The 24,596-nt window shown below is 54.6% G+C and overlaps 1 protein-coding gene across 4 annotated transcripts in view; it reads left to right on the forward strand.

The window, feature by feature from the left end:
• SH3PXD2A (SH3 and PX domains 2A) overlaps nt 1–24,596 on the forward strand; it is a 225,065-nt gene that overhangs the window by 80,277 nt on the left and 120,192 nt on the right. For all 4 annotated transcript variants that reach the window (XM_062214614.1, XM_062214615.1, XM_062214611.1 and 1 more), the window contains exon 3: nt 5,291–5,366. In XM_062214614.1, coding sequence (XP_062070598.1) covers nt 5,291–5,366 — 76 coding nt within the window. The remainder of the gene's footprint in view (nt 1–5,290; nt 5,367–24,596) is intronic.

Consider the following 24,596-nt stretch of genomic DNA (forward strand, 5'->3'; position numbering starts at 1 on the left):
TTGGGTGTTCAGGACCTAGCTGCACTTGGTTTGTAACTGAGCTTTCTAATATGAAACCCAACAGTGGTCAGAAGCCCACAGGTCTCCTAAGCTGTTCTTCCTTCTGACAGCCTGCCAAATCCCACTGCTTCCATCTGGAAGTCTTGTGGCCATTTTTGAACCTCAACAAAACATCCAGTTCCAGCTGTGATGGAAGTACTGGTGCTAAACCAGCCCTCTCACCATAAGAAGGGAGAAAACCAGGCGCAATACTAGAGGCGCATGTTTGCAGGCACTGAACAAAAAGCACAAAACTGCAGTCCTGGAGAGAAGTGACACTCAGCACAAGAGCCCAGCAGCAAAAGATGGCCCAAGTCTTTGGGCCCCTGTACCCATGCAGGAGACCCAGATGAGGCTCTTGGCACTCCTGGCTTTGGCCAGACCCAACCCTGGCTATTGCAGCCATTTGGGGAATGAACCAGTGGATGGAAGAACTCCCCCAACTCAGTCTCTTCCTCTCTTCCTCCATCTCTCTCTCTCTGTAACTCTGCCCTTCAAATAAATATCTTTTTAAAAAACTGAGTATTTGAATGGTTGGCACTGCGGCTCACTAGGTTAATCCTCTGCCTGCAGCGCTGGTACCCTGGGTTCTAGTCCTGGTTGGGGTGCCAGATTCTGTCCCGGTTGCTTCTCTTCCAGTCCAGCTCTCTGCTGTGGCCTGGGAAGGCAATGGAGGATGGCCCAGGTACTTGGGCCCTGCACCTGCATGGGAGACCAGGAGGAAGCACCTGGCTCCTGGCTTCAGATTGGCTCAGCGCCGGCTGTAGCAGCCATTTGGGGGGTGAACCAATGGAAGGAAGACCTTTCTCTCTGTCTCTCTCTCTTACTAACTCTGCCTGTAAAAAAAAAAAAAACTATTTGGAAACATTAATAAAGTTTATAAATTCCTATTAAGAATAACCAATGAAGAAAGGACAAATTAGATCAAGAATGAAATAGGATACCGCATCAGGTCCCACAGACATCAGAATGATAATAAGGGAATGCTAGTAACAGTTTTCTGCCCATAAATTCAGTAAGTTTGGTATGGAAAAGCTCTTTTAAAAACTCAGTTTTCCAAATCTGACTTGAAAAGACAGAAAAATATAAAGTTCCTTTGTATCTATTAAAGAAATTGAATTCAGCATCAGATAGTTTCCTACAAAGAAGACTCCACACGCAGACAGTGGCTGGAGCATCCCTGCTGTCATCAGAGATGAAGGGAGACTGCTGCTCTCATACCTGAACCCGTGGGAAAGGCGCGCTTCCCCACTCGTGCCATCAGAGAGTGTGAATTCTGATATCAAAACCTGGTAAAGACGTTATGAGAAAAGAAAACATCAGAATACTGTTCATCCTGAACATGGATACAAAATTCCTAGGCAAAATACTAGCAAATCAAATCCAGCAGAAAGAATCATCGTAACCGAGTAGGGTTTATGTTGGAAATTGCAACCAGGTTCAGCACTTCAAAATCAACAATGTAGTTCACCACATTAATCAATCTTTCAATTCCATTTCCCCACACACGTGTGTGTGTGTGTGTGTAATACATTAACTCCTGGATATCAGGGAGCTTTAGAAAGTTCATGGAAAAACTGAATTAAAAGAGAATCCAATTTTTCCATGAACTTTTTGAAGCTATAACTTAATGTAATTCAAAGTGAAAAAGACAGTGTTTTCTACAAATTATTCTGGAAAGATAGGATTTCTGTATTCCCAAAACTTTGTATTAAGGTTTGATGTTGAACTCCCCTTTTATCCTAAAAAAATTTTTTTTACTGGGTGGGGAAAAATTTTTTTTTACTAATAATTGTTTGAGAAGTGCTGTCTGATTCTTTCCAAATCTATTGTTTTTATATCTTTATGTTGAATTGGCTCAACAAGAGTGCCAAAACCATTCAGTGGGGAAGGGTGCTTTCTCTTGGGCAAGGAGATGAACCTGTACAAACAGGAAATCACAAAAGGCTGTGAAGTACTGGAATCAGAATTCAAACCAGGAGTGCTGTTGGGATTTGGAGAGAGGAGGTGTGATCTTCCGCTGGGGTGGTCGAGGACGGCTGCCTGGAGTAGGTGTCATGTGTAAGATCATCAGAGAGGCTGGCGCCGCAGCTCACTAGGCTAATCCTCCGCCTTGCGGCGCCGGCACACCAGGTTCTAGTCCTGGTTGGGGCACTGATCCTGTCCCGGTTACCCCTCTTCCAGGCCAGCTCTCTGCTGTAGCCAGGGAGTGCAGTGGAGGATGGCCCAAGTGCTTGGGCCCTGCACCCCATGGGAGACCAGGATAAGTACCTGGCTTCTGCCATCAGATCAGCGCGGTGCGCCGGCCGCAGCGCGCCAGCTGCGGCGGCCATTGGAGGGTGAACCAACGGCAAAAGGAAGACCTTTCTCTCTGTGTCTCTCTCACTGTCCACTCTGCCTGTCAAAAAAATAAAAAAATAAAAAATAATAATAATAAAAAAAAGATCATCAGAGAGCCAAAGGGAGTGGGGAAGTGCATTTCAGGACACAAGGGGTGAGCGATTAAGAAGAGCCACACTTACTTTGTCTCTGTGACACTGGCTGACTGGGTATCCAGCACCCAACACAAGGTCTGCTAAGTCCTCACTAAGTAGAATGGGTTTCTGAGCCCACCTGGTCCCTCAGAGCTCCTACACAGGTTCATGGCCTTGTCTCTTCTTAAGGGAAGATTCCGAGTCAGGAATGGTGACAACAGTGGGGCTTGGAGAACTGGGGCCCCACACTGGAGCTGCCAGGAAGCCCCCCTCCCAGGAAGGGCGAGTCAGCCCAGCCCAGTGCTGGCCACCCCAGTGCTTGCTGCCAGAGGGGGCTCTCGGCGCTGCACTGCCCGTGCCACCCACATGGGAGATCTGGACCGAGTTCCAGGCTCCTGGTTTTGACCTGGCCCCGTCCTAGCCCCCAGGCAGCCAAGGAGTAAACTCTGTCTCTCTCCCTGTCTCTGCCTGTGAAATAAAAAAAAAAAGTGTATCTCCCCTTCTGGGAGTCTGTTCTAATTCTCAGTGTTCATCTCCACGTCCAGCTTTCTGCTAGCGTCTTCATTCACGTCCACCGTCTTCTGGAAAAGCCAGTCCTGCTGCACAGTTAACTGGCTCCCGTCTCCTGTCGTTAGGGACAAAGCACCAAGAATTTCCCTTTCTCTCACGCATTCATTTTTTTCTAATATTAGATCATTCTCATCAGAATGTAAGTCATGCTAGTATCTCTTCCAGCACACACATACATGTACACACATACGTGCATGTACACACAGAGACACACATGTACACACACATGTACACACATACACACACACACAACTTGACCCTACTTCACTTGCTCCCCTTTCTAACAAACCTTTCAAAAGAACCGCCTGTATTCAGTCTTTTTTTTTTTTTTTTTTGACAGGCAGAGTGGACAGTGAGAGAGAGACAGAGACAGAGAGAAAGGTCTTCCTTTGCCGTTGGTTCACCCTCCAATGGCCGCCGCGGCCGGCGCACCGCGCTGATCCAAAGCCAGGAGCCAGGTGCTTCTCCTGGTCTCCATGCGGGTGCAGGGCCCAAGCACCTGGACCATCCTCCACTGCACTCCCAGGCCACAGCAGAGAGCTGGCCTGGAAGAGGGGCAACTGGGACAGAATCCGGTGCCCCGACCAGGACTAGAACCCGGTGTGCCGGTGCCACAAGGCGGAGGATTAGCCTAGTTAGCTGTGGCGCCGGCCCCTGTATTCAGTCTTAATTTTTCCTCCTCTTATTCTCTTTTATGCCCATTCTACTAAAAGTGCTCTTTTCAAGGTTACTAATGACCTCCTTGCTGCTAAGTGTATTGGTCAGTTCTCAGTCATTTTTTGGGTACTAATTAATCCTATTATCAATTAATAACTAAGAACCATATACAATATGGACAAGTGGATGTGAATACAGTTATGTGCGTATTTTCAAAAAAAGAGAAGGTAATAAGAACTCTACTTTGTATAGAATTTATTTGGAAATGTATGGATTCTTAAAAAATCCCCAGTTTCTGTAGTGTCATGCTGTGTTTACATGCAGCAGGCAGTGGCTGTTTCGAGAGATGAACTTGTGACATTGAAAACGCATGAGCCAGCTTGAGTTAAATCTCCGTGGCACAGAGGGAAGTGAAAGTTCGCCTTGCCCGCTCACCCACTGTGGGTCTCTGCTGAAGTGGCATTCAGGAAGGACTTCCTCCCGCCCTGTGGAAAGCCAGATCCCCTGTCTTGCCGCAGCTCCTTTCCTACTGCCTTCCTCTTCCTCATACTACCCTCCCCTGGCTGACACAGGACACGTGACGTACGCAGTGTCCTTCGAAGAGCTGGTGGAGATGTGTCTTCTTGCTGTTCCCATAGCGCCCAGTGCTGTAACTAGGCGCTCAATAAATGTTTAAAGGCGTGGTGGGGTGGGTGGACTTCCAATACTAGTGGCAGATCCTCCTTCTTCCAGCGCGGCCCGATGCCCCACCTCGAAGGGTGCCCTGCCCTGCCCAAGATCACACGGCTTGGGCAGCCAGACCAGATCCTGGCTTTCCACTCTGCTCCACTTCCCACCTGTGGCTTGGAAGGCAAACCAACCACACACTCGGGAGCCCTAGCCTCGTCCATCCTGTCTCCTGTGTATTTTTCCAGTTTATACAGAATTTCAGCCCAGAACAGCAGAAGTAAAAACAGTTGTTCCTCTGGAACCCTGGAAACTCTTCCAGTGGGTCTGTCCTGGGAAAACAGTAGCAATCTCAGGGTAGAAAGGGGTCTCTCTGCAGTGGGTACAATGAGATAGAGTGAGTTTTTAATTAAAATAGCATCGGGGTGTGTTTCTGCAGAACGATTCTGGGAGGAGGGTGGTCTGGCTAAATATCAGGTGGGGTCTTCCTCCATCCTGGTCCTGGAGGGCTGAAGGAGTCACCATGCAGATCAAGTAGGAGAGAAACTTGGTGCAAAACAACTTCTGGAAACTCCACCCGCAGCCTGGCCTGAAGTCTGCTGCTGCCCAGCCCAGTGCACTGCAGCCGGGGAGGGGGTGAGTGTCTCCAGACACCTCCCCCATGGTCCTGAACGTTCAGACACCGCCTTTGAGGTGGGGAGGGCTCTGGCCTCCCCCTCTCATGCCCCATGTGGTGTGCTAATGGGCTGTGAAATGAGGGATTTCAGGCGTCACTCATCCATGTGAGTGCAGAGGCTCTGAGCGGTGGAGGAGTGGGGGGAGGGATGCCATCCCGCAGACTCTGCCAGTCTTCTGATCCTATCTCCATCTGCCTGGCTTCTCAGATGCAGCTTCTGGACAAGTTTCCCATTGAAGGAGGCCAGAAGGACCCCAAGCAAAGGATCATCCCCTTCCTCCCAGGTAAGCTTTGGGTGCCACCAGCTGGGGCTAGGGGTGACCCAGGAAGGCGTCCCTTAGGTCGAGAAGGTGATTACTAAGCCAAAAATTTCAGACCAGGCAGGCCTAGGACTCTGCATGTTGGCAGCATCCCAAGAGATTTGTAAGGCCTGGTCTTGGAGGCCGCCGCCCTGCAAGCAGTCTGCCCCAGCATCCTGGGACTGTCTCTGTGGGCCCATGGCTTGTGCCTGCTTTCTCAGGCTCTCAGTCTTTGGTTACCTCTTTAACAAAAGCAACGAGAGCCCGAGCTCTCCTTGGAGAGGATGTGGAGCTGCAGGCCCAAGGTTTCCACACTCCCGTTTGGATCCCAGATCACCTTCCACTGAGCACCTGGTGGGGTCTGCACTGGGTAACCACTACACGGGTGCCTCTATTACACCGATGGCGCAGGGCAGTTTACAAACCAAGCTTGGGAGTTGGCAGAGACAGGATTCGAACCTGGGTCTGCCTGGCCATAAAGGCCATTACCCACAACAGCATTCTGGGCCATGCTTACAGCATCAGTTCTGTTGTGTAATTCAGAGGACAGTGTCTCAGGTTTGTCGTAACTGAGCTGCGTCTCTCTACGCAAGTTATTATAATGTTTTAAATTTGTGCTTCCAGCAGGCTTCTGTGGTCACATACACAGCTTCTTACAAAAGTGTGTATTGTAATTTCCCCCGAGACATGAAAGTGCTGGGGCCCGGAGAGGTTAAAGTGGCAGAGCTGAGGTGTGAACCCAGGTCTCCTGGCCCACACCTGCCTCTGCCCTGACCCGTGTGGGCAGTGCTGCCCCCTGGTTCTGTGGATTCCCTGCTCTCCCCAAGCCCACAGGCCTGGCTGGTTCTTCGTGGGAGCTTCCCCAGGGTCACTGCAGGCCCTGGTCCTCCACAGGCCAGCTCCCAGACCATGGAGGTCAGGGCTGACCTTGGCAGGAAGCAGGTCCTGTCTCATTCACCCCTGCTGCACTGCTAGCCCGTGGTCAGCACCTCCTTGTGACCTAGGGGCACCTTCCTCGGGCAGTGGCTCCTCTGAGCGGTTTCTCACGTGCCCCCATCCTCAGAAGTGGCAAGGCTGTAATGCTGCCTGTCCTCAGAGCCTTATGCTGGAGTTGGCCAGCGTGCATTCCGCTGCACAGAAGAACCCTGAAGCCGCACAGCTGGGAAAGACCAGAACTAGACAGCGAGAGGGGAGGGGAGTCTCAGCCCCTGGTACCTCCCGTGGAAGCAGGCAGAGGATTGCTTCTCCATTCGTGGCCTTGGAGTTAATATGGTGTGACTTTCATTCCTTGCCTGGCTTTGCGTTGCCCCTTGGGGGTTTGGAGTGTCCCCTTCCCAGGTATGCCATAACCTTAGATGTTGCTGCCACAATCTGGACGCTCTGCCCACCGAGAGCTTGGAGTCTGGCCAGGTGCTGTGGCCTCAAGCGTCCCGGAGGCCCCAGGAGGCTGGTAGGGTGATGCCTCATTGCAGCGGTGGCCCTGGCCTTGGGCCTGAGGGCTGCCTGCTTTCTCAAGAAGGGGATGGGCTTCTTCTCACCCTTCCCCCTCGGCCAGTGCTCTGGAGACAGAGCGCCTCGTTGTCCTTTGGTAGTAGGCTTGGTGAGAGGGGCTCCACCTGAGCCGGGCTGGGGGCCTGGGGGCCAGTAAGTCAAGGGGAGGTCCTCACCCTTCATCCCAGGAACCCCAGGGCTAGTGGGAGACAAGACCCCATGCAGAGTCAGAGCGCCTTTGGCGGCAGGTATGACCCCTCTGCTGCTGTGTCAGATCAGGAGCTCAACTGTGAGCCCAGGAGGCCAGCAAAGGCCTCCTGCGGATGGCCGGGCAGGGTGAAGGGCAGCTGGGGTGCCGTACCTATCCGGCCCCAGTCTCGACTACCCCCAGAGGCCCTGGCTCTGTTGGGTTCTTGTGTTCGGGGCTCCGGGCTTTCCTCCTCTAGAAAATGGGGGTGCTGATGGGACCGACTTCACAGGCTTTTGGAAGGATAAACTGAAGTCCTGTGTCTTCGGGGCTTAGAACCGTGGCTGTCCCAGTGAGGGCTAAATATGTGTGAGCCCTCCTCCTCCCCAGTTCCCCTCACAGCACACATGTGCTTGTTGCATCCTCAAGGAGCCTGCCGCTCCATTTCACTGACTAGCAAGTTGAGGTTAAGGGAGGCTAGTGGACTCGCACCAGGCCATGCAGCCAACATCGTGACTCTTGCGTCTGAAGTCCCTCCACGTTAGCTACCCCGGGAGATGGTGAGCTAGCAGCTGCTGCGGGACTGAGGCCCTGTCTGGGCTTCAGTCTCCTCTCCTAGGATTGTAGTGAGGAGTCAGGAATTCATGTAAGCTGCTTTGCAGGGTGCCTGTCTCCCAGTAAATGCTCAACAAATGGCAGCTATTAATACAGACCATCACTTGTCCCTGCAGCATCTCCACCTGCTGGGAAAAATCAAGTGCAGGATCCCTGGCAGCCCCCGTGCAAATGGGACCTGTACAAGTGGGTGGCTCCTCTGACCCCCCAGCCCACCCTAGAGGGAGGGCTCCCTTCGCCTGGTTTTGCTTCCTTTCTACACTTTCTTCTGTGGGCGTCGCTCTTGGGCTGTTGCTCACTCGCACTCTTGGACTTCAGAGCGGGCATTGCTGGCCATTTGGAATCCCAGGCCCTGGTCCTGGCTTTCCTCCTGCTGACTGTAAGCTGCCTTGTTTGCTTCTGTATCCTCTTCGGCTTGGACCTAAAGGAAAAAAGATGAATGGAAAGATCTCAACACACCCCAAACTAGGCCTGGATGAGCTGCCAGGCACCAGGGTCCCCACCCCGCCCTCTGAATCAAGGGGGCGCCCCAGGGAGGGCAGCTGAGGCCTGAGATGGGGATGTGTCTGCAAGTGACTGCTGAGGGTTTGCAGTCGCATGAACCTCCCAGCACAGAGGCAGAAGCAGTAGGGCAGGCAGGGGGGGGGAGAAGCAAGGTCAAGGTGTGGGCTCAGCTAGGTGTAGCCTCAGCCTGACCCCACAGGGGACTCTGCAGCCATCCTGACTGAGGGACATATCAGGCACCCATTGTCTGCCCCCACGGAGACAGGGTTTGGGCAGAGTCGTCCCTGATGGCCAAGGGCATGCTCATGGCAGCTGAGGACAGGAATCTGGTAAGGGCACCCATGTCACCTGCTATGTCATCTAACACCAATCACGTCAGGCTCTGTTTCTGCCTCCCTGCCTTTGTGGAGGTGGGGGGCGGGGGGTCTGAGACCACCTGCAGATTCCCTCAGGCTCACCCCAAGCTGATGTGGCAGCAGAACCCCAGAGAACTCACCCCCACCCCACCAGGGAGGAGGGGGCAGGCAGCCCCGGCACAGCTCTGTCAGCCCTTGGCCTGTCCTGAAGTTTCAGGGCAAGAACACTCCGAGGTGAGGAAGTGGAGAGCACCTGCTGTTTCCAGAAGGATCTCGGTTCTAGCTCCCATTTCTGCTCCTGGAAGGGGGTCTGGGACGTGTTTGGAGCCCTGGCGTGTGCCTGTGCTGGCGGAGGTGATAGAGGAAGCAGAGGAGTTGAGAGAAGAGAAGGAACTGTGTCTTGGTTGCATGCTGTTCCCTCACCTGCCCCTCAGGTCCTGGTAGAAAATCCCAGAAATAAGCCTCTTGTCCTGGGGTCTAGAACTGAGGTTTGTGATAACGCCTGGGTGGTATACAGCTGAGTTCAGGGTCAGCCTGTAGATTTGAAAAGTGCTGAGTGCCCAGGGCTCCTGTGGCTGAAAGCTGAGGTGCCATGAAGATGCTGTTCCTGGATGGGGCCCGTTGGCTCCTGGAGCACAGATGGGGTATAAGTGTTGGGAGCAGGACCAACAAGGTATTAGAAGGGGAAGCCAATACAGTTAGTGATGCTGTGGTCTGACCCTGGCATATCAATGAAAGCCTTTATGCAGGTTTGTAGGGAAACCGCCTCTCAGCAAGACCTCTCTTCCCCACTAACTGTATTCACCAGGACTAGAACCCTCTTTCCAGTCCCTAAGGGTGATGATCCACTGTGCCCAGGAATCCAGCCCTGCTTAGGCCTGGGGAGCCCGTGGGAAGGGTGAGCCCCAGGGGGCACAGGTGGTTCTCCAGCAAGGCATCCTAGGAAGGAAAACCCATGTGATGTTGAGAGTTATTGCAGGGCCTGGACACCCTGGGTGGCTGGGGAGGGGACATGCAAGGGAGGGGAAGGACTCGCTCCAGGCCTGTGCCTCCAAACCTCGCAGTAGGCGAGAGAGCGGCAGACATACCTGTCCCTTTGGCTGATCTTGTGGCTGGCATTCTCCTGCACAGAGAAGTCAGATCACTTCCCACTGTCACAGAGCCACAGAGTGGCCGAGCTGCAGTGGTTCCTGTCCGGACAGAGCTGCCACACCCAACCTCATTCAGCCTCTCTCTTTCCCCCTTCTCCCGCCTCTGCAGCCCCTGCCAACAGCCTCCATTGCTGTCATGACTCAGGAGCGCTCTGCCTGGGGAGGGAAGGTGGCCTGGACCTCTCTGGGACTCAGGGGACCTGTCATGGCTCTCTGGCTCCATTCAGTGATTGAGATCACTGGCACTGAGTAACTGATATTTTTTTTTTTTGGCATAAACTAATCCATTTATAACTTTCATATGATTACAGATAAGATAGCCCCAAAGCTATCTTCATTTAATTAGGAATCTAACAAAATGGACTGTTAGGTTTCTTAAGTCACGACATTTTTATTTGGGAATAACTAGGGACTCACAAGATGTTGAGAGGCGCTAGGCACTGTGCGTTGTCTGCTGCTGTTCCACCATCGCGTCAGTCCCCGTGTGCGGTGACATCTTACATAAGAACAGCACATGAGCAAAACCAGGACGCTGACACTGGCACAGCTCAGCTATCGACCTTGGTAACTGATCTTTATTTTAAAGAGGTGGAGAATGCCAGTGAGCAAGTGTGGTCTTCCGGAAGGAGGCCTGATCATCGCTGCCAGAAGCTCCACTCCCAAGCGCAGCCTCTAGGTTTTCCCACCTGGGAAACTGATTTCACACAAAGGTGTATTCCTGAAGCCTTTGGTGCAAGTTCAGCTCTGTGGAACTAAACGCGTCATCTTTTAGGATTCTGAGTGGTTCTGTATTTGAAAGAGGCGTGCGATGTCGTGTTGGCAAGCAGTGACCTTTCTAAAGAAGTAAATGTTGCCTGATTGCCTTTTTGTTTATTTGTTTATTTTATTTTTAAAGATTTTTATTTATTTATTTGAGAAGTAGAGTTACAGACAGTGAGAGGGAGAGACAGAGAGAAAGGTCTTCCATCCATTGGTTCACTCCCCAAATGGCCGCAACGGCCGGAGCTGCGCCGATCCAAAGCCAGGAGCCAGGAGCCTCTTCCTGGTCTTCCCACGTGGGTTCAGGGGCCCAAGCACTTGGGCCATCCTCCACTGCTTTTCCAGGTCATAGCAGAGAGCTGGATCGGAAAAGGAGCAGCCAGGACTCGAACCAGCATCCATATGGGATGCCGACGCCTCAGGTAGAGGATTAACCTACTTTGCCACGGCGCCAGCCCCTTTTTGTTTATTTATTTAAGAGAGAGAACCCCCATTGGCTGGTTCATGAAATGCCTGCAGTGGCGAGGACTGGGCGAGGGCATAGCTGGGGGCTGGGAGCTGGGAGCTGGGAGCTGGGAGCTGGGAACTCAATCTGGGTCTCCCACGTAGATAGCAGGATCCCAGCCCCATGAGCCGTTACCACTGCCTCCTCCAGTGCGCATTAATAAGGAGCTGGAATCAGGAACCAAGTATCAAATCCAGGTACTCTGATATGAAACATGGGCTTCTTAACTGCTAGGCTAATTGTCTACTCTTCCTGAGCTTTTTGAAAAGCAATTCTTTTCCTGGTTTACATATATTTTTCTGATTTAAGGGTTCTTTTGAGTTTGCTGGAAACAGGGTACACCTGAGCATGGTGACGGGGCAGTCACCCTGACACCAGTCAGAGCAGCATTGTCGGGAATGGTGACAGGTCTGCGATTTTGCAGTGTTTGCCAACCAATTAGCCCCTGGGTCAGAGACCAGAATGTATCACAGCATGGCCGCAGCATTAGCCTGGGCATGTATAGCAGTTCTCGTTGTCCCAGCTTCCGCAGGGCTGATGGGATGGACTTGTGAATGCCTGCACATGCAGTGGGTTGATGACAGGGGAGGAGCCCAGGTCTTAGGGAGCCCACATCTTCTATTCTGGGCAGTAAGCAAACTTGTCTCTCTGCTCCTGAGAGACATACTAACTTGATTGTCCAAGGCCCTGTGCAAGCCTGCCGCTTACTCCAGAGGAAAACATCACCCCCGTCTTCTAAGGCCATGTGCACACACCTTAGAAAGGACAATTCAAAACAAAAGGAAATTAATGTCTTGCCTGCAACTCACACCCTAATGCAAGAGTCCCAGGGAGAATTGTCTTACATGCTTCATCTGCTTCGGGGGTCTCGTGCTTTTTGAAGAGGTAGGCAGAAAAAAAGAGATCTTTTAGGACATTGGGTCAGCTGTCTCTCTGGGCAACCTACTGTTTACATGGAAGCTTCTGCCTTGTTTTAAAAGACTATTGTGGAAAATCCATCTCCTGTTGCCCATCCTGGGATTGGAGTAGATTTCCTGTGTATCCTGAGTTTGCTGGCCAGAGGCGTCTCCCTGGGAGGAAATGGTGGTTACGGAGTGAAGTAGAGAGTTGCTGCTGATGTAAAAAGCAAACAGCCGTGACCAGGGACCAAGGGACTCGGAAGCCAGGCGGCAGCGCAGAGAGAGCTGGACTCTGCAGAAGCTCTGCACGGTTCCCTCCTATGGCAGCCAAATAGCTGTGTCTGTGCCAGGCTTCCTGAAGGCCCCTTCGCCCTCCTAGCCGGGTCAGTCCCCTCCACAGCTGTTCCTACTCCTGGGGTGGACGAGCCATGGAGGAGCAAGGATGCTTAGGTAGGAAAGTGACCTGTACCCTTCATCAAGGCAGGTGCCGCGGGCCTGCACACAGCCTCCTGACCAACCCAGCTCCAGCGGCTGTATTTTTAGACAGCAGGCATGCTTGGTTCTTTTGTGCCAGCTTGCCAGTTTACACACGGGCCCTCAAGGAAGAGGCAGTTTGGAGCCACTGTGCAGGAGGGCGCGGGGTGAGTGCAAGCAGTCTCCGGGGCCTTCCTCTCCCTGCCCTCAGAGCCGCAGGCAGCAGATCCGGTGTTTGTTCGAGCCCAGAAGGAAGCCGGGGGAGGGATGTCCTCAGCCCGCGCTGGTCGGCGGCATGGGGGAGAGCCGGCCATGGCTGTGGGCCGCGGGAGTCTTGGTGGCAGCAGTGGCTCAGATATGCTTGGCCCAGATGGTAGCCCCCGAGGGAGAGGGGCTAGGAGGTGTCTGGGCGCCCTGGTGAGACAAACCTACATAATGAAGAAGGAACTATAGGGTCTGCTGGTAGTGCCGGGGCTGACACCAGGCCGCAGGGCCAGAGGCCTGCGAGGCAGCAGCCATGCTCCCAGGGCCCCGTCTGGAAATGCGACGATTCGCCCTTCCAATGGGGGAATCCGAACAGAACCCAATACCTGAGCAATTCCCAGTAGTGGTGAAGGGCCAGGGGGGGAAACTACCAGGGTGGGCAGCGGGGAAGGTGGCTTAGCACGTCCGGAGCCCCAGGGGTCACGAGGGCTTTGCCGCAGAGGTGACTCTGACCCGAGCCAGGCCTGGGAAGATGAGGGCCCTGACTGCCAGGGTGTCCAGCGGCCTGGCTGGGACTCGGTGTGTGGGGGAGGGACCGCAAGAAGTGCATGGAGTGAGTGAGGAGTGCCGAGTGACCACAGAGGGACGTGAGGGGGCGGGCGCAGCCGCCGGCCCAGTCTCACGGCCTTCACAGTCCATTGGCTCATCTGTCCAGTGGGTTCACTGTGGCTCGCGACAGTGAGTGCACAGAACACACTGTGCGAACTGCAGGATGGAGGGGCCGCAGCCACCAGCCTGCTCCACGCCCCCTGTAGCCATTTGGTCACAGGAGGTGAATGTGAGATGTGTGTCCCCCCACCCCCACCCCGCCAACCCCGAGCTCTAGCTCCTGCTGCTGCACTTCCCGCTGCTGGGCCCTCCTGGCCTCTGGGAGCTTGCTACTCAAGCTGACAGGTGGGGAGGGGGCTGAGCAGCCCTGGTCCGGTAGCGTGATCGTGTGGCTGCTTCCCCAGCTTCCTGGCTGGCAGCTCCAGGGCCCCCAGGTCTCGCTGGTGGGAAGGAGCTTCACAGAGGCTTGTGGGAGAGGCAGCGCCACCAGGGCCCTTCTATTTTCGAAAGTAACCGTGGATCAGGTCCCGGGTCATGCTGCTGTAGCATCCCCATGTTTAACCAGGCTGCCTCGTGACAACTTGCTGTGTCTTCCTTATCTAGGGATAATTCTAGAAGGGAATCAACCTGCAGAGCACCTACCCCAAACCCTTGGCCCTGAATGGGATGTGCTGCTGGGTGTGTCCCAGAGACGCTGCTGACCATAGCCACAGTTGTGTCTTTTCAAGGGCTGCTTCAGCCTGAGCCGTGTCACGGACAGGAAGCGCGCCCAGGCCCAGGACTCGGCTGTGCTGCTCTCCAGGCTGATGCCGCCTGGTCACCGTGAAGACCCTGACCTTGCTTATTGGCAAGTGACAGGCGTGATTTCAGGTCTCCGATGTTCCTGACCCCATCTCCCCCGCCTCCCGCCACTTCCCCCTGGAAGTAAATTGTGTCCTGACCCAGTGCCCAGTGACAAGGTCACATCCGTTCCCTCCAATGCTGTCAGCAGTTCACACTCAAGTGTAGATGACTGGCAGGATGGTTCCTGGGCCGTCACAGGAAGTGACACAGAGGTGAGAGTAGGGGGCAGCTGGCCAGGAGAAGGAAGAAGCAGTGGCCGCAGAGGTCTGGTGTGAACATGCAGTGTGGGGTCACCTGCTCTCTGCAGGGGCCCCACAATCTGACCTTTTTGGAAAGCTCCCTGGGGGTGGGAGCTGGAGGGGTGTTGAGGCAGGCGAGAGGGGAGGGCCACCTTGGGTGGAGGGGAGTGGACAGCTGGCAGCGTCTCAGGGAATAGCCACGGGGCAGTGCTGGTAGATTTGCCTGAGAGAATCCTCAAGGATGACAGTGCCTGTGGCTCTGTCGGGGCAGCCCTGTCCAAGATGGCAGAGCCAGCTTCTCACAGACCCCTCACCCAGTTCCTGCCTCTGTGGCCCTCATCCCTGGGGTTGACAGGAATGGCTTCCCCCCTGCCTGTGAGAGCACCAGGCCTGTGGTGTCCACAGAAGCTGCAGCCTCCCTCCCCAAGAGCTGCAGGCACTGGACACTGGGTTTTCTGGGGCCGGGTTTCGGAGGGCAGTGGGGAGAACACTGAGAGCCATTGAGGGGGCTCGCTTCCTTCTTAGGAGGTGAGGGGCATTGGTGGCTTCTCTACAGCAGCCCTGGCCCGAACCCTCATTGCTGGCCAAGGTCGCCCTCACTGAACCCAGGCCCAGAGACAGAACCCCAAGCCAGAGCTCTTCCCTGGCAGGGCCCAGGCTGGCTCTGGGAGTCTCCCAGGCGTAGAACTGATGCAGCATTCATCGGAGGCTGCCTGGCACCGAGCAGGGCAGTGGTTCTGGGACTGGAAGCCCCTCCCCCTCCTTCACCTCCCAAGTTCCCTGGGACTGGCATTAACTGAAGATGCTCCAGATGCCAAGCTGCCTGGCCTCCGACCACAGGCGGCCCGAGGGGGCTGGCGTGGCCTGAAAATGGGCTTTGTTCATCTCAGTGTGCTTTCAGAAGGCCCAGGAGGCAGCGGTGGGGGGAGGGGGGTAGGGAGTGGGGTGGCGGGCCTGGCCCATCTCCTTCCTTCAGGGTCCGGGTGGCAGCCAGGACACACTTGCCTTGGACTCCAGCGGCCACGGGGTGGCTCATGTGAGGGAAAAGAACTTCATTTCTGTTTCTCCCTGGCCAGAGCACAGGGGTCGTATTTTACCATAGTGAGAGCCAAGGGGAACAGGCCGCAGCAAGAACACCCAGGATCAGGGAGACTTTCCAGGACTGCACCGCTAAGGGGGAGCTGACTGCAGAGTTCTGGGACCCCTGGGGTGTGGGGGTTCCGAGCACTGGCTTTGGGCCCCAGCAGATCTGGGCTCACATCTGGGCTTCCTGCTCGTCCGACTTAAAACTCTGCGCTCTTTCCCATCGAGGAGATAAATCATAATGGATTCTAGCACCAGGAGCCTTAGAGCCAGATGAGTCTGGGGTTCTGATCCCTGCTTGGTCTCAGCACCTGTGGGACCGGGGCCTGTCGTACCCAGCATCTCTGCACCACCTGTATAGGTCACCTCCCGGGCTTGGTGCAAACATCACAGGAGCTGGTTCCCCTAGAACACTCATTGGTGAGGCTGCTCTGGCCGTTAGTGCCGAGGCCCACGCCACATGCTGAGCTGACCCTCTGGGAGACTTTGGATGCAGCCAGCTGGGACCCTGTCCTGGAGGGAGGTCCCATCCCAGGGTGAGGTCTCACCGTCTTGTGCCTTGAAAGTTTGCTGCTCAGCATGAGGTTTTGCAGGTCAGCAGCCTTGATGGCACCAAGGGCAGAGTCTCCCCACCCCAGACCTGCCAAGCCTCGGTCTGCATTTTCACAAGGACCATGGTTGGGTTTGAGAAGTGCTGCTTTAAGGCCATCAGAGCCCTTCCACAGGCGGCCTACTCTGTCTGCAGGGTGTTCTCTGTGCTGAGTTTCGCTCAGTCCATCCACATGGTGTGAACTATTGAACGTGCAGCGGCAGATCAATTTCTGACACGAAATGGGAGACAAAGCTCACGCAGGTGGCTCGCTGAGGGCTGGTTCCTTGGCTTCACATCCTTACGTGTACTGAGCTGCCCGGCCTGGGTCTGGTGTCCTGTGAGATGGGGTCCTAAGCAACAGCACAGCATCTGTCCCCCCATCACTGGCCCAACCCAGAGGATGCTCCGACCCCAGCCACGCTTCCTCATCAGATTAAGTCAGAACATCCTCTCTGGGCCAAGGAGATTGCTAAGGTGTTCATTTCAGAAGACACTCTGGAGGTGAAAGAGACTGGCCCATGAACCCCACGTCCACGAGAGTGTCTAAAGCCATGGACCCGGTTACGTTGCGTGGTTAGGAGGGACGGGGGAATCTTTTAAGGAGGAGTCTTTGGCAAGTGAAGGAGCTGAAGAGGAGAATTTTTTTTTCAAGATTTATTTATTTAGTTGAAAGACAGAGTTACACAGAGAGAGAAGGAGAAGGAGGGGGGGGGAGGGTCTTCCATGAGCAGGTTCACTCCCCCAAATGGCTGCAGCAGCCGGGGCTGTGCTGATCTGAAGCCAAGAGCCAGGAGTTTCTTCTGGGTCTCCCACATGGGTTCAGAGGCCCAAATGCTTGGGCCATCTTCTACTGATTTCCCAGGCCATAGTAGAGAGCTGGATTGGAAGTGGAGCAGCCGGGACTCAAACCAGCATCCATATGGGATGTCAGCATTGCAGCTGGCAGCTTTACCCACTAGGCTACCATGCCAGCCCTCCCCTCGGGGAGGAGAATTGAGATGAGTAAGCCCCCAGCAGTTGGGTGGCCAGGTAACTCTTTCCTGATTGGCAGGTTTCCCACTTATGGCTTCTGGTTTCTGACCTGAAAGGTGGATCTCAAGTTTATGAGTTGGTAGTTGGTGAGGATGCCTACGTAAGAGGTACGTGGTGGGCAGGGAAGTTCTTAGGTGGCAGAAAGACTTGTCCTGCAGGAGGACATGGGAGAGCTGTTCCCGGCATGAGCCCAGAGAACTTCTTGTTGACTTGTCTTTGGGAAAAGGTTGCAAAGCTTTCTGGAGAATTATGTCTGAGGCCTGGCACTTTTAGCAGATTAGGCCATTGTGAGCAGGACAGAATTTCTGCCCAAGATTGTAGCTGCTATTTATTAAATGTATACTTTTGCCAGATGTTGTGCAGAGGGTTTCATGTGCTTATATTCTCTAAGTTCATGTCAACAAACCTGCATTAAATGACTCACAGGTTACAAAGAGGACATGACTTGTCCAGGCTGCTCAGATAGGAAGAGGCAGGGCTGAGTTCAAGCCTGGGTCCCCCCCACTTCCAAGCTCAAGCTCCTGACCACTGTTTTATCTGTCCTGGAAGTGGTTGGTGCAGAGAGGTACTGCCTGGAGCGTTAACCGTGAAAGTCAGGGTAAAAGAATGAGTACATCGCCTTCACCAGGATGTTTGCATTTCCATATACCTTGTTGGGTGTTCTGTATCATTTTTAAAAAATATATTATTTAGAGGCTGATCAGGTTGTTCTTTTAACCAAGTGTCACGTTCTTTCAGTGAAAAGTCTCATCTCAATTATTTTGTTACCAAACTACAGAACGTTAACTGGCCACCTAGTGGCAGATTGTGGAATTGCAGGCATAGTCCCCAGAAGGTTGGTTTCTCAGAGACCTATAAACTGACCATGTAGCGACAGTCAGCACAGATACTGTTTTCTTTTCTTTTACTTTTTAAATATTTATTTATTTTAAAATATGAGTTACAGAAAGAGAGATATTCCATCTGTTGGTTCACTCCCCAGATGGCTGCACTGGCCAGGGCGGGCCAGGCCAAAGCCAGGAACCAGGAGCTTCTTCCAGGTCTCCCACATGGGTGCAGGGGTTCAAACACTTGGGCCATCTTTTGCTGCTTTCCCAGGCACATTAGCAGGAAGCTGTATCAGAAGTGGAGCATCCGAGATTTGAACTGGTGTCCACATGGGGTGCTGGTATTGCAGACAAGGGGCTTAAGCCACTGTGCCACAGTGCCAGCCCCCAGATACTGTTTTCTAAACCACAGTTTGACAGAGGACTAAAAATGAGGAAGAAAAAAGTCCTGCTTTACTTTGGTTTTTCTATGCGACACCAACTCTAGAAAGTTTTCAGTGGTGCCGTGGGATACGTCTTGTGGTTTTACCTAGTCGTTCCCAACGCTTGGTGAAGGGGAACTTCTGGGCCTGTTTTGCTGTGCCTGACAGCACTTCCTGTGACGCTGGCGTGGTCTCACGTGTGTTGTGATAGATTTCCACTTACTCATGGTGGTCCCCACCCCCACCCCACCGTGAGGACAAGTCATAGCCCTTCCCCCAGCCTGAGTTTCCTCATCTGTGAAATACAAGGATTGGACTGGATGCCTTCTAGGTTTTCTCAGTCTCAGCATTTGTGATGTAATAGCTGATAAGACAAAAAGAAAAAATGCCAAAATGTGGAATATCGTGGCAAAAGGGAAAACGTATTAGGTGGGAGTAAGGTCTCCTTGGCTTACCTCAAATCCCACCATATCTGCAGAATGTGGCTGTCGCTGGGCGCAGCCAGCTGTGTGCCATCCCCTTACACTGCATGTCCCCTCTGCATTTCCTCTGAACCCTGTAGGAAGCCCCTTGTCGGCCGTTCCCTGCAGGGGGCTCCTGCTGACACAGGGCACACTCAGCCGGGACCTTCACCTTCACCCTTGCCAGGGCTTCCTGGGTCAGCTGGGGTTCTTATCCTCTCTGCGCTAGGCCTTTGGGGGAAATCATTTAGGGTTAGCAGGAATTCAGTCCAGGTTTCAGTAGAGACGTGGTCTATATGTAACGTGCCCGAAAATACCCAGAGGTGTGAACACCCGGGGCCAGAGAAGTCATGAATCCTGAAGGCCTGGGCCGGGGTCAAGTCCTGTGGTTGCTTTGCTCTCGCTGAGGGTGCTTCTGATTTGCAGGTGGGCTCTGGGTTCTAGAAATGCCCTCCATGCTCACTACCCTCGCACTTACCTCTTGGCAAACCTCTGTGAGCAGGTGCACATGGTGGAGCAGGGCACCGCACCGGCAGGAACGAGCCCAGGCTTCCAGTCCTAGCAGTGTGTGGGTTGGGGACATTCAGAGGACATCTCTGAGCTTGACTTCTTAAAAAAAATATATTTACTTGAAAAGCAGAGTGACAGAGAGATGAGAGAGAGAGAGAGAGAGAGAGAGAGAGAGAGAGAGAGAACCTTCCACCTACTGTTGAAAGAGCGAGAGAGAAGCAGAGGGTGGGGGGAGATCTTCTGTCTACTAGTTCACTGACCAGGCCTAGGAGCCTGGAACTCCATCCAGGTCTCCCCCGTGGGTGGTAGGGTCCCAAGAACTTGTGCCATCTTCCTTTGCTTTCTCAGTCACATTAGCAGGGAGGCAGACCAGAAGCAGAGCAGCTCGGACTCCAACCTGAGCTCTGATCTGGGATGCAGGCATCCCAAGGGGCTGCTAACCCGCTGTGCCACAATGCCAGCCCCCCAAGCTTGCCTTTCTTCTCCTGTGGTCGTGGAGATTTTTGAAGCTTAAGTTTTGAAGAGCAGGAGCATCTCTTATTTTATCTTGGGTAAGAGGGTGGCGTCTAGGGCTGGATTGCCTGGGTTCAAGTCCCCATGCTGCCCCTTGCTCGCTCTGTGGCTTTGGGAAAGTTGCTTCGCCTCTCCGTACTCAGTTTCCTTGTGAAGTGGACACTGTAATGATGTCTGCATCACTGGGGAAAAAGCAAGTCAGAATTGATCAAGTCCTCCAAACAGTACTTGGCACATAGTAAATGTATATAATGTAGCAGGTTAAGCTGCTGCCTGCTGCGCCGGCATCCCATATGGGCACTGGTTCAAGTCCCAGCTGCTCCGCTTCTCATCCAACTTCCTGCTAATGCACCTGGGAAAGCAGTAGAAAATGGTCCAAGTGCTTGGGCCCCTGCACCCATGTGGGAGACCCAGACAAGACTCCTGGCTCCTGGTCTTGGCTTGGCCACGAACTTGCAGCCATCTGGGGAGAGAACCAGCTGGTGGAAGACCTCTCTGTTTGTTGCTCTGCCTTTCAAATAAATAAATCTTAACAAACAAAAAATATTAGCAGCAGTCTTGTCCTACGTGGGCAGATCCACTTGCAAGACAGCTTGCTCATGTGGCCAGCAAATCGGCACTGGCGGCTGGCGGGAGGCCTCAGTTCCCGGCTGCATGGAGCTCTCCATAGGGCTGCTTGAGTGTCCCCTCATCGTGGACGCTGACCTGCCTCAGGGTGAGTGATCCAGAAGAGAGGTCAGAAAGGAAGCCTCCGGCTCTTCTCTAGCCTGGCCTTGGAAGGCAGCATCTCCACAACCGTCCGTTATCCCTCAAGTCAGCTGTTTTCTGGGCCCTCAGCTCTCTGCAACAGTGCCGGTGGCTGGCAGCTCTGGGTGCTGGGGTAGGGTTGGGGTGGCCTTGGACCCCTAGGTAGGACAGACAGCTGAGCCGGAGACCCTGGTATAACCTGGAAGTGCAGAAGCTGTGACATTCCCCCAGTCCCACATGCCAGTCCAAGTGCCCTCTGAGTCCAGCGTGGCCACCAGCTCGCTGTCTGATGTTGGGCAAGGCATGGCTGGCCCTGAGCTCACGTTGGCTGCAGAAGGGGAGGGGCTGGATGTGACGACCTCTGAGGGCTCCTGGTTTCATCCCCGTGAGCCCTGGGTGTGGGCTGAAGCCCACGCACCCTGGGACCTGTGTGTCAGGCACTGCCACAGCCCAGCCCCCAGAGCAGTATCCAGCACTGAGGGGAGCTGAATGAGTGATGCCTGCTGACCCTTCTTGTAGAGTTGGGGTAGGGCTCAGCTGTCCTCGTGGGGGAGGCGGGCCGTGGGGAAACACGTGTGGTGCAAGGAGAGGAAGGTACGCAGCTAAACGATTAAGAGCCTGGCCAGGCACTTTGGTTCTATGTCAAGAAAGAGGCCTTTTACATCAAACCACCGTCCCCACTGGCTCTGTGACCCTGGGCAGAGCACCACTGTTTCTGACCTTCAGTTTACCTATCTGTAAAATGGGAACAGCAGCAGCCACGAAGATCAAATAACGATAAACATAAAGGACACGGCCCGTGCTTAGCGCCCGGCAGCTGCTCCGTGAATGTCACGTTTCATCAATGCGAGCATCCCTGTGGCTGTGGGAGGTCGCTGCAGAGAGCTGGCCATGTGGGCTCAGCTATGCCGGCCCCACAGGAGAGCCAGGCAGCCCCTCCGGCTGGCATGGCCAGGGCTGTGGTTGGGGGCCCTTTTCCAGTGGGGGCCCTGCGGCCTGGCCATTTCCTCCGTTTCAGAGCATCAGAGCTGTGCAGGCACCTTCCAACATCACCGCTCTGAGCTGCCTCCTCCTGTGGGGCCCGCTCTGTGTGTCCCTGGGAGGCCTGGCCAAGCCCCCTGTGGGCCATGCCCTGGGCAGTGGCTGCCAGGAAGCTCTGCCCAGGGTCCACTGCCGTCCCCTTTCCTGAGGGCAGTGCCCCTGCAGGGGAGGAGCTGGCGCTGCCTGGGCTGAATGGCGCCCTTTATTCCCAGGCTCCCCCCTCCCCAGGCTGCAGAGCCACCGCCCGCCACACCCACACCCACACCCACGCGCGCAGCAGGCCTGGCCCGGAGAGTTAACCGCTCGCTGGCCCCACTCTGTCTACATCCTGGAGGGCGCGTCCGCTGTTTCCCTCTGTCCCTAACACCCCAGGATGTGCGTGTGTGACAGTGAGAGGGACGGCTGGTGCGAGGCCGAGTGGCCACAGCCCCACTGCCTGACTCAGCACGCCTGAGTCCGGGCCATCGTGCCGGTGCTGTGCGGGCCCTGATGCATGGACACTAGGGTCATCACTGACCTGCAGGAGCCTCTGAGGGCAGGGCCCGGGACCTCCTTACACACCATGGTCTGCCAGGGCCCCTCGGCCAGTGACATTCGCGCTGAAAGCGCCGGGTGCAAAGCGTCTGCATGTGCAAAGGGCACGGGTGGGAGCGGTGCTCCTGGAAGAGGGCGGTGGGCTCCCGGGCCCTGAGGCAGGGAAGATGGCTGGTGTTGGTGTTTGTGGCCGGAGCCGGAGGCTGCATAGGCTCATGGGCCTCAGAAGGGAGCTTAATGTCTTGTATTTATTTATTTCTGTTTATTAGAAAAGCAGAGAGATCTTCCATCCACTGGTTCACCCCACCCCTACCCCAAATGCCTGCAACAGCCAAGGGCTGGGCCAGGCCTGGATCCTGGAATTCCATCTGGGTCTCTCCTGTTTGTGACGGGGACTCAAGTACTTGAGCCATCACCCACTGCTCCCAGGGTGCGCATTAGCAGGGAGCTGGAATCGGAAGCAGAGCCAGGACTGGAAACCAGGCCTCTGATGTGGGTTGCAGGCACCCCAGGCAGCGGCTTAACCTTGCCTGTCCCATGGAAGTGAGTTTGGATTTTACCCTCCGTGTCCTGGGCAGTCACTAAAAGGTTTAAGCTAAGTTACATTTTTTTAAAAGATTTATTTTATTTATTTGAAAGAGTTACAGAGAGAGGTAGAGCCAAAGAGAGAGAGAGGTCTTCCTACCCCTGGTTCACTCCCCAATGTCTGCAATGGCCAGAGCTGAGCTGATCAGAAGCCAGGAGCTTCTTCCGGGTCTCTTATGTGGGTGCAGGGGGCCAAGTACTCAAGCCATCTTCTACTGCTTTCCCGGCATATTAGCAGGGGACTAGATGGGAAGTGGAGCAGGTAGGACTCAAACCAGCACCCATATGGGATGTCAGCGCTGCGCCTGTGGCTTTAACCTGCTGCGCCTCCGTGCTGGCCCCAAGAGCACTTCTCTTAATTCTTTTTCCAGCAAAAGCCCCAAGCTGATTGCCCCTGCACCAACTTGGGCCACGTGCCTGTGGTTGGACTATACTCACAGACTTTGGGGTGGGATCAGCCCCACTGAGATCACACAGATTGAAAATGAAAGAGCGAGTGAGTCGTCCCCAGAGAAAATCAGGGCACTGTCATAAAAATAAAGGTGGCGGGCACAACCCACCCGTGCCCCCGGGCCTGACTTCAAGCCAGAGGCAGGCTCTTGACACGCATCTGGAGGAGAGAGTGGGCTGCCAACCTTCCCCATCTGGGTGTTCCTCTCAGAGCTTGCCCATGCCCACTGCCTCTGGCCTCGGCCTCTCAGCCTCACCCCAGCCCCCGTGAAGGCTGGGCAAGGCCAGGAGCTGGAAGTAAGAAACGGGACTGGGTGTCCAGGTGTAATCTGACGCAGTCAAGGCCTCAGTGGGGATGCTGTCACAGCTGCCCCGGCTAAGAGCGCCCCTGCAGGGGGGAGCAGGTGGCCTGTAGCCCCCCTCTCCTGGCAGCAGCAGGTCAGAAGTGACATGTGAGCATCAGGGGAGACACTGAAGAGACGGCGACCCCTGGGCCTGCCCCACCGCAGCTCACATCCACGCCTGGTCAGGGCTGACCAAGGTGAAGGTCAGCAGACAGCTGCACGTCGAGGTCAGGACTGCTTGCAGGAAGACAGGAAGTCAGAAGGGCTGACTCTGACTCTGCTCCTGCAGTCCTCGCTGCTGGCCCATACTTATTCGTTCATACTGAGGGTGGATGACTAATACGGCCCACTGCGCCGCTCTCCAGGGACAGGCTTACCTACTTTCACCAGAATCTGAAATCACAGACACTGAATTCTGATTCTGTATTCTTGGGGTCATTGCAAGCCCTGCAGGTGGCTACCGCATTTACAGCATCAGAAGGCCCCGGCTGATTCTAGTTCCCCCCGCCTGGCTTCCTCGGGGAGTAGGGGTTGGCAACAGACTGGCTGAGAGTGAAGAGGGGGCAGTTTGCTTTCCATGATGAAGGAGTCTTTCATCAGTTCTCTTTGCCCGCCTTAGCCCAAGGCTCTTTACTGAAGAGCCTCTGTCATCATCGGTCTGCCGGCACGCACAGTAGGTTCAAGGTGCTCGACTATGGCAGCTGGACCTAAGGCACATTGCTTGGCCCAGCCCACTTCACACAGGGCCCAGGGCAGGTCTTGGGACTGCAGGCATCCAAGAGAGGCTTCATGGAGAAGGCAGCATGGAACTGGTGCCATAGGGGTGGGAAGGAATTGGGTAGGCAGGCCCAAGAGCACTTGGAATAAAACCGAGCTTCCAGGCTCCTACAGCCTCTAGTTAGTTACTCATTCACTTGTTCGTTTAAAAGGCAGAGAGACAGAGATCTTCCATCCACTGGTTCATCCTCAAATGCCTACAACAGCCAGGGTTGGGCCAGGCTGAAGCCAGGAGCCAGGAACTCAGTCCAGGTCTCCCACATGAGCGGCAGGGACCCAAGAACTTGGGCCGTTACCTGACGCCCCCCAGGGTGTGCATTAGCAGCAATACGGATTGGGAGGAGAGCCAGGTGTCAAACCCAGGCTGTCTGACATGGGACGCAGGCATCCCAAGTGGCACCTGCACCAAGCCATATGCCTGCCCCTACCCCAGGCTCCTCGCTGTTTCCCAGCATGCCGTG

The sequence above is a fragment of the Lepus europaeus genome, chromosome 17, assembly GCF_033115175.1.
Source record: "Lepus europaeus isolate LE1 chromosome 17, mLepTim1.pri, whole genome shotgun sequence".
Taxonomy (NCBI): domain Eukaryota; kingdom Metazoa; phylum Chordata; class Mammalia; order Lagomorpha; family Leporidae; genus Lepus; species Lepus europaeus.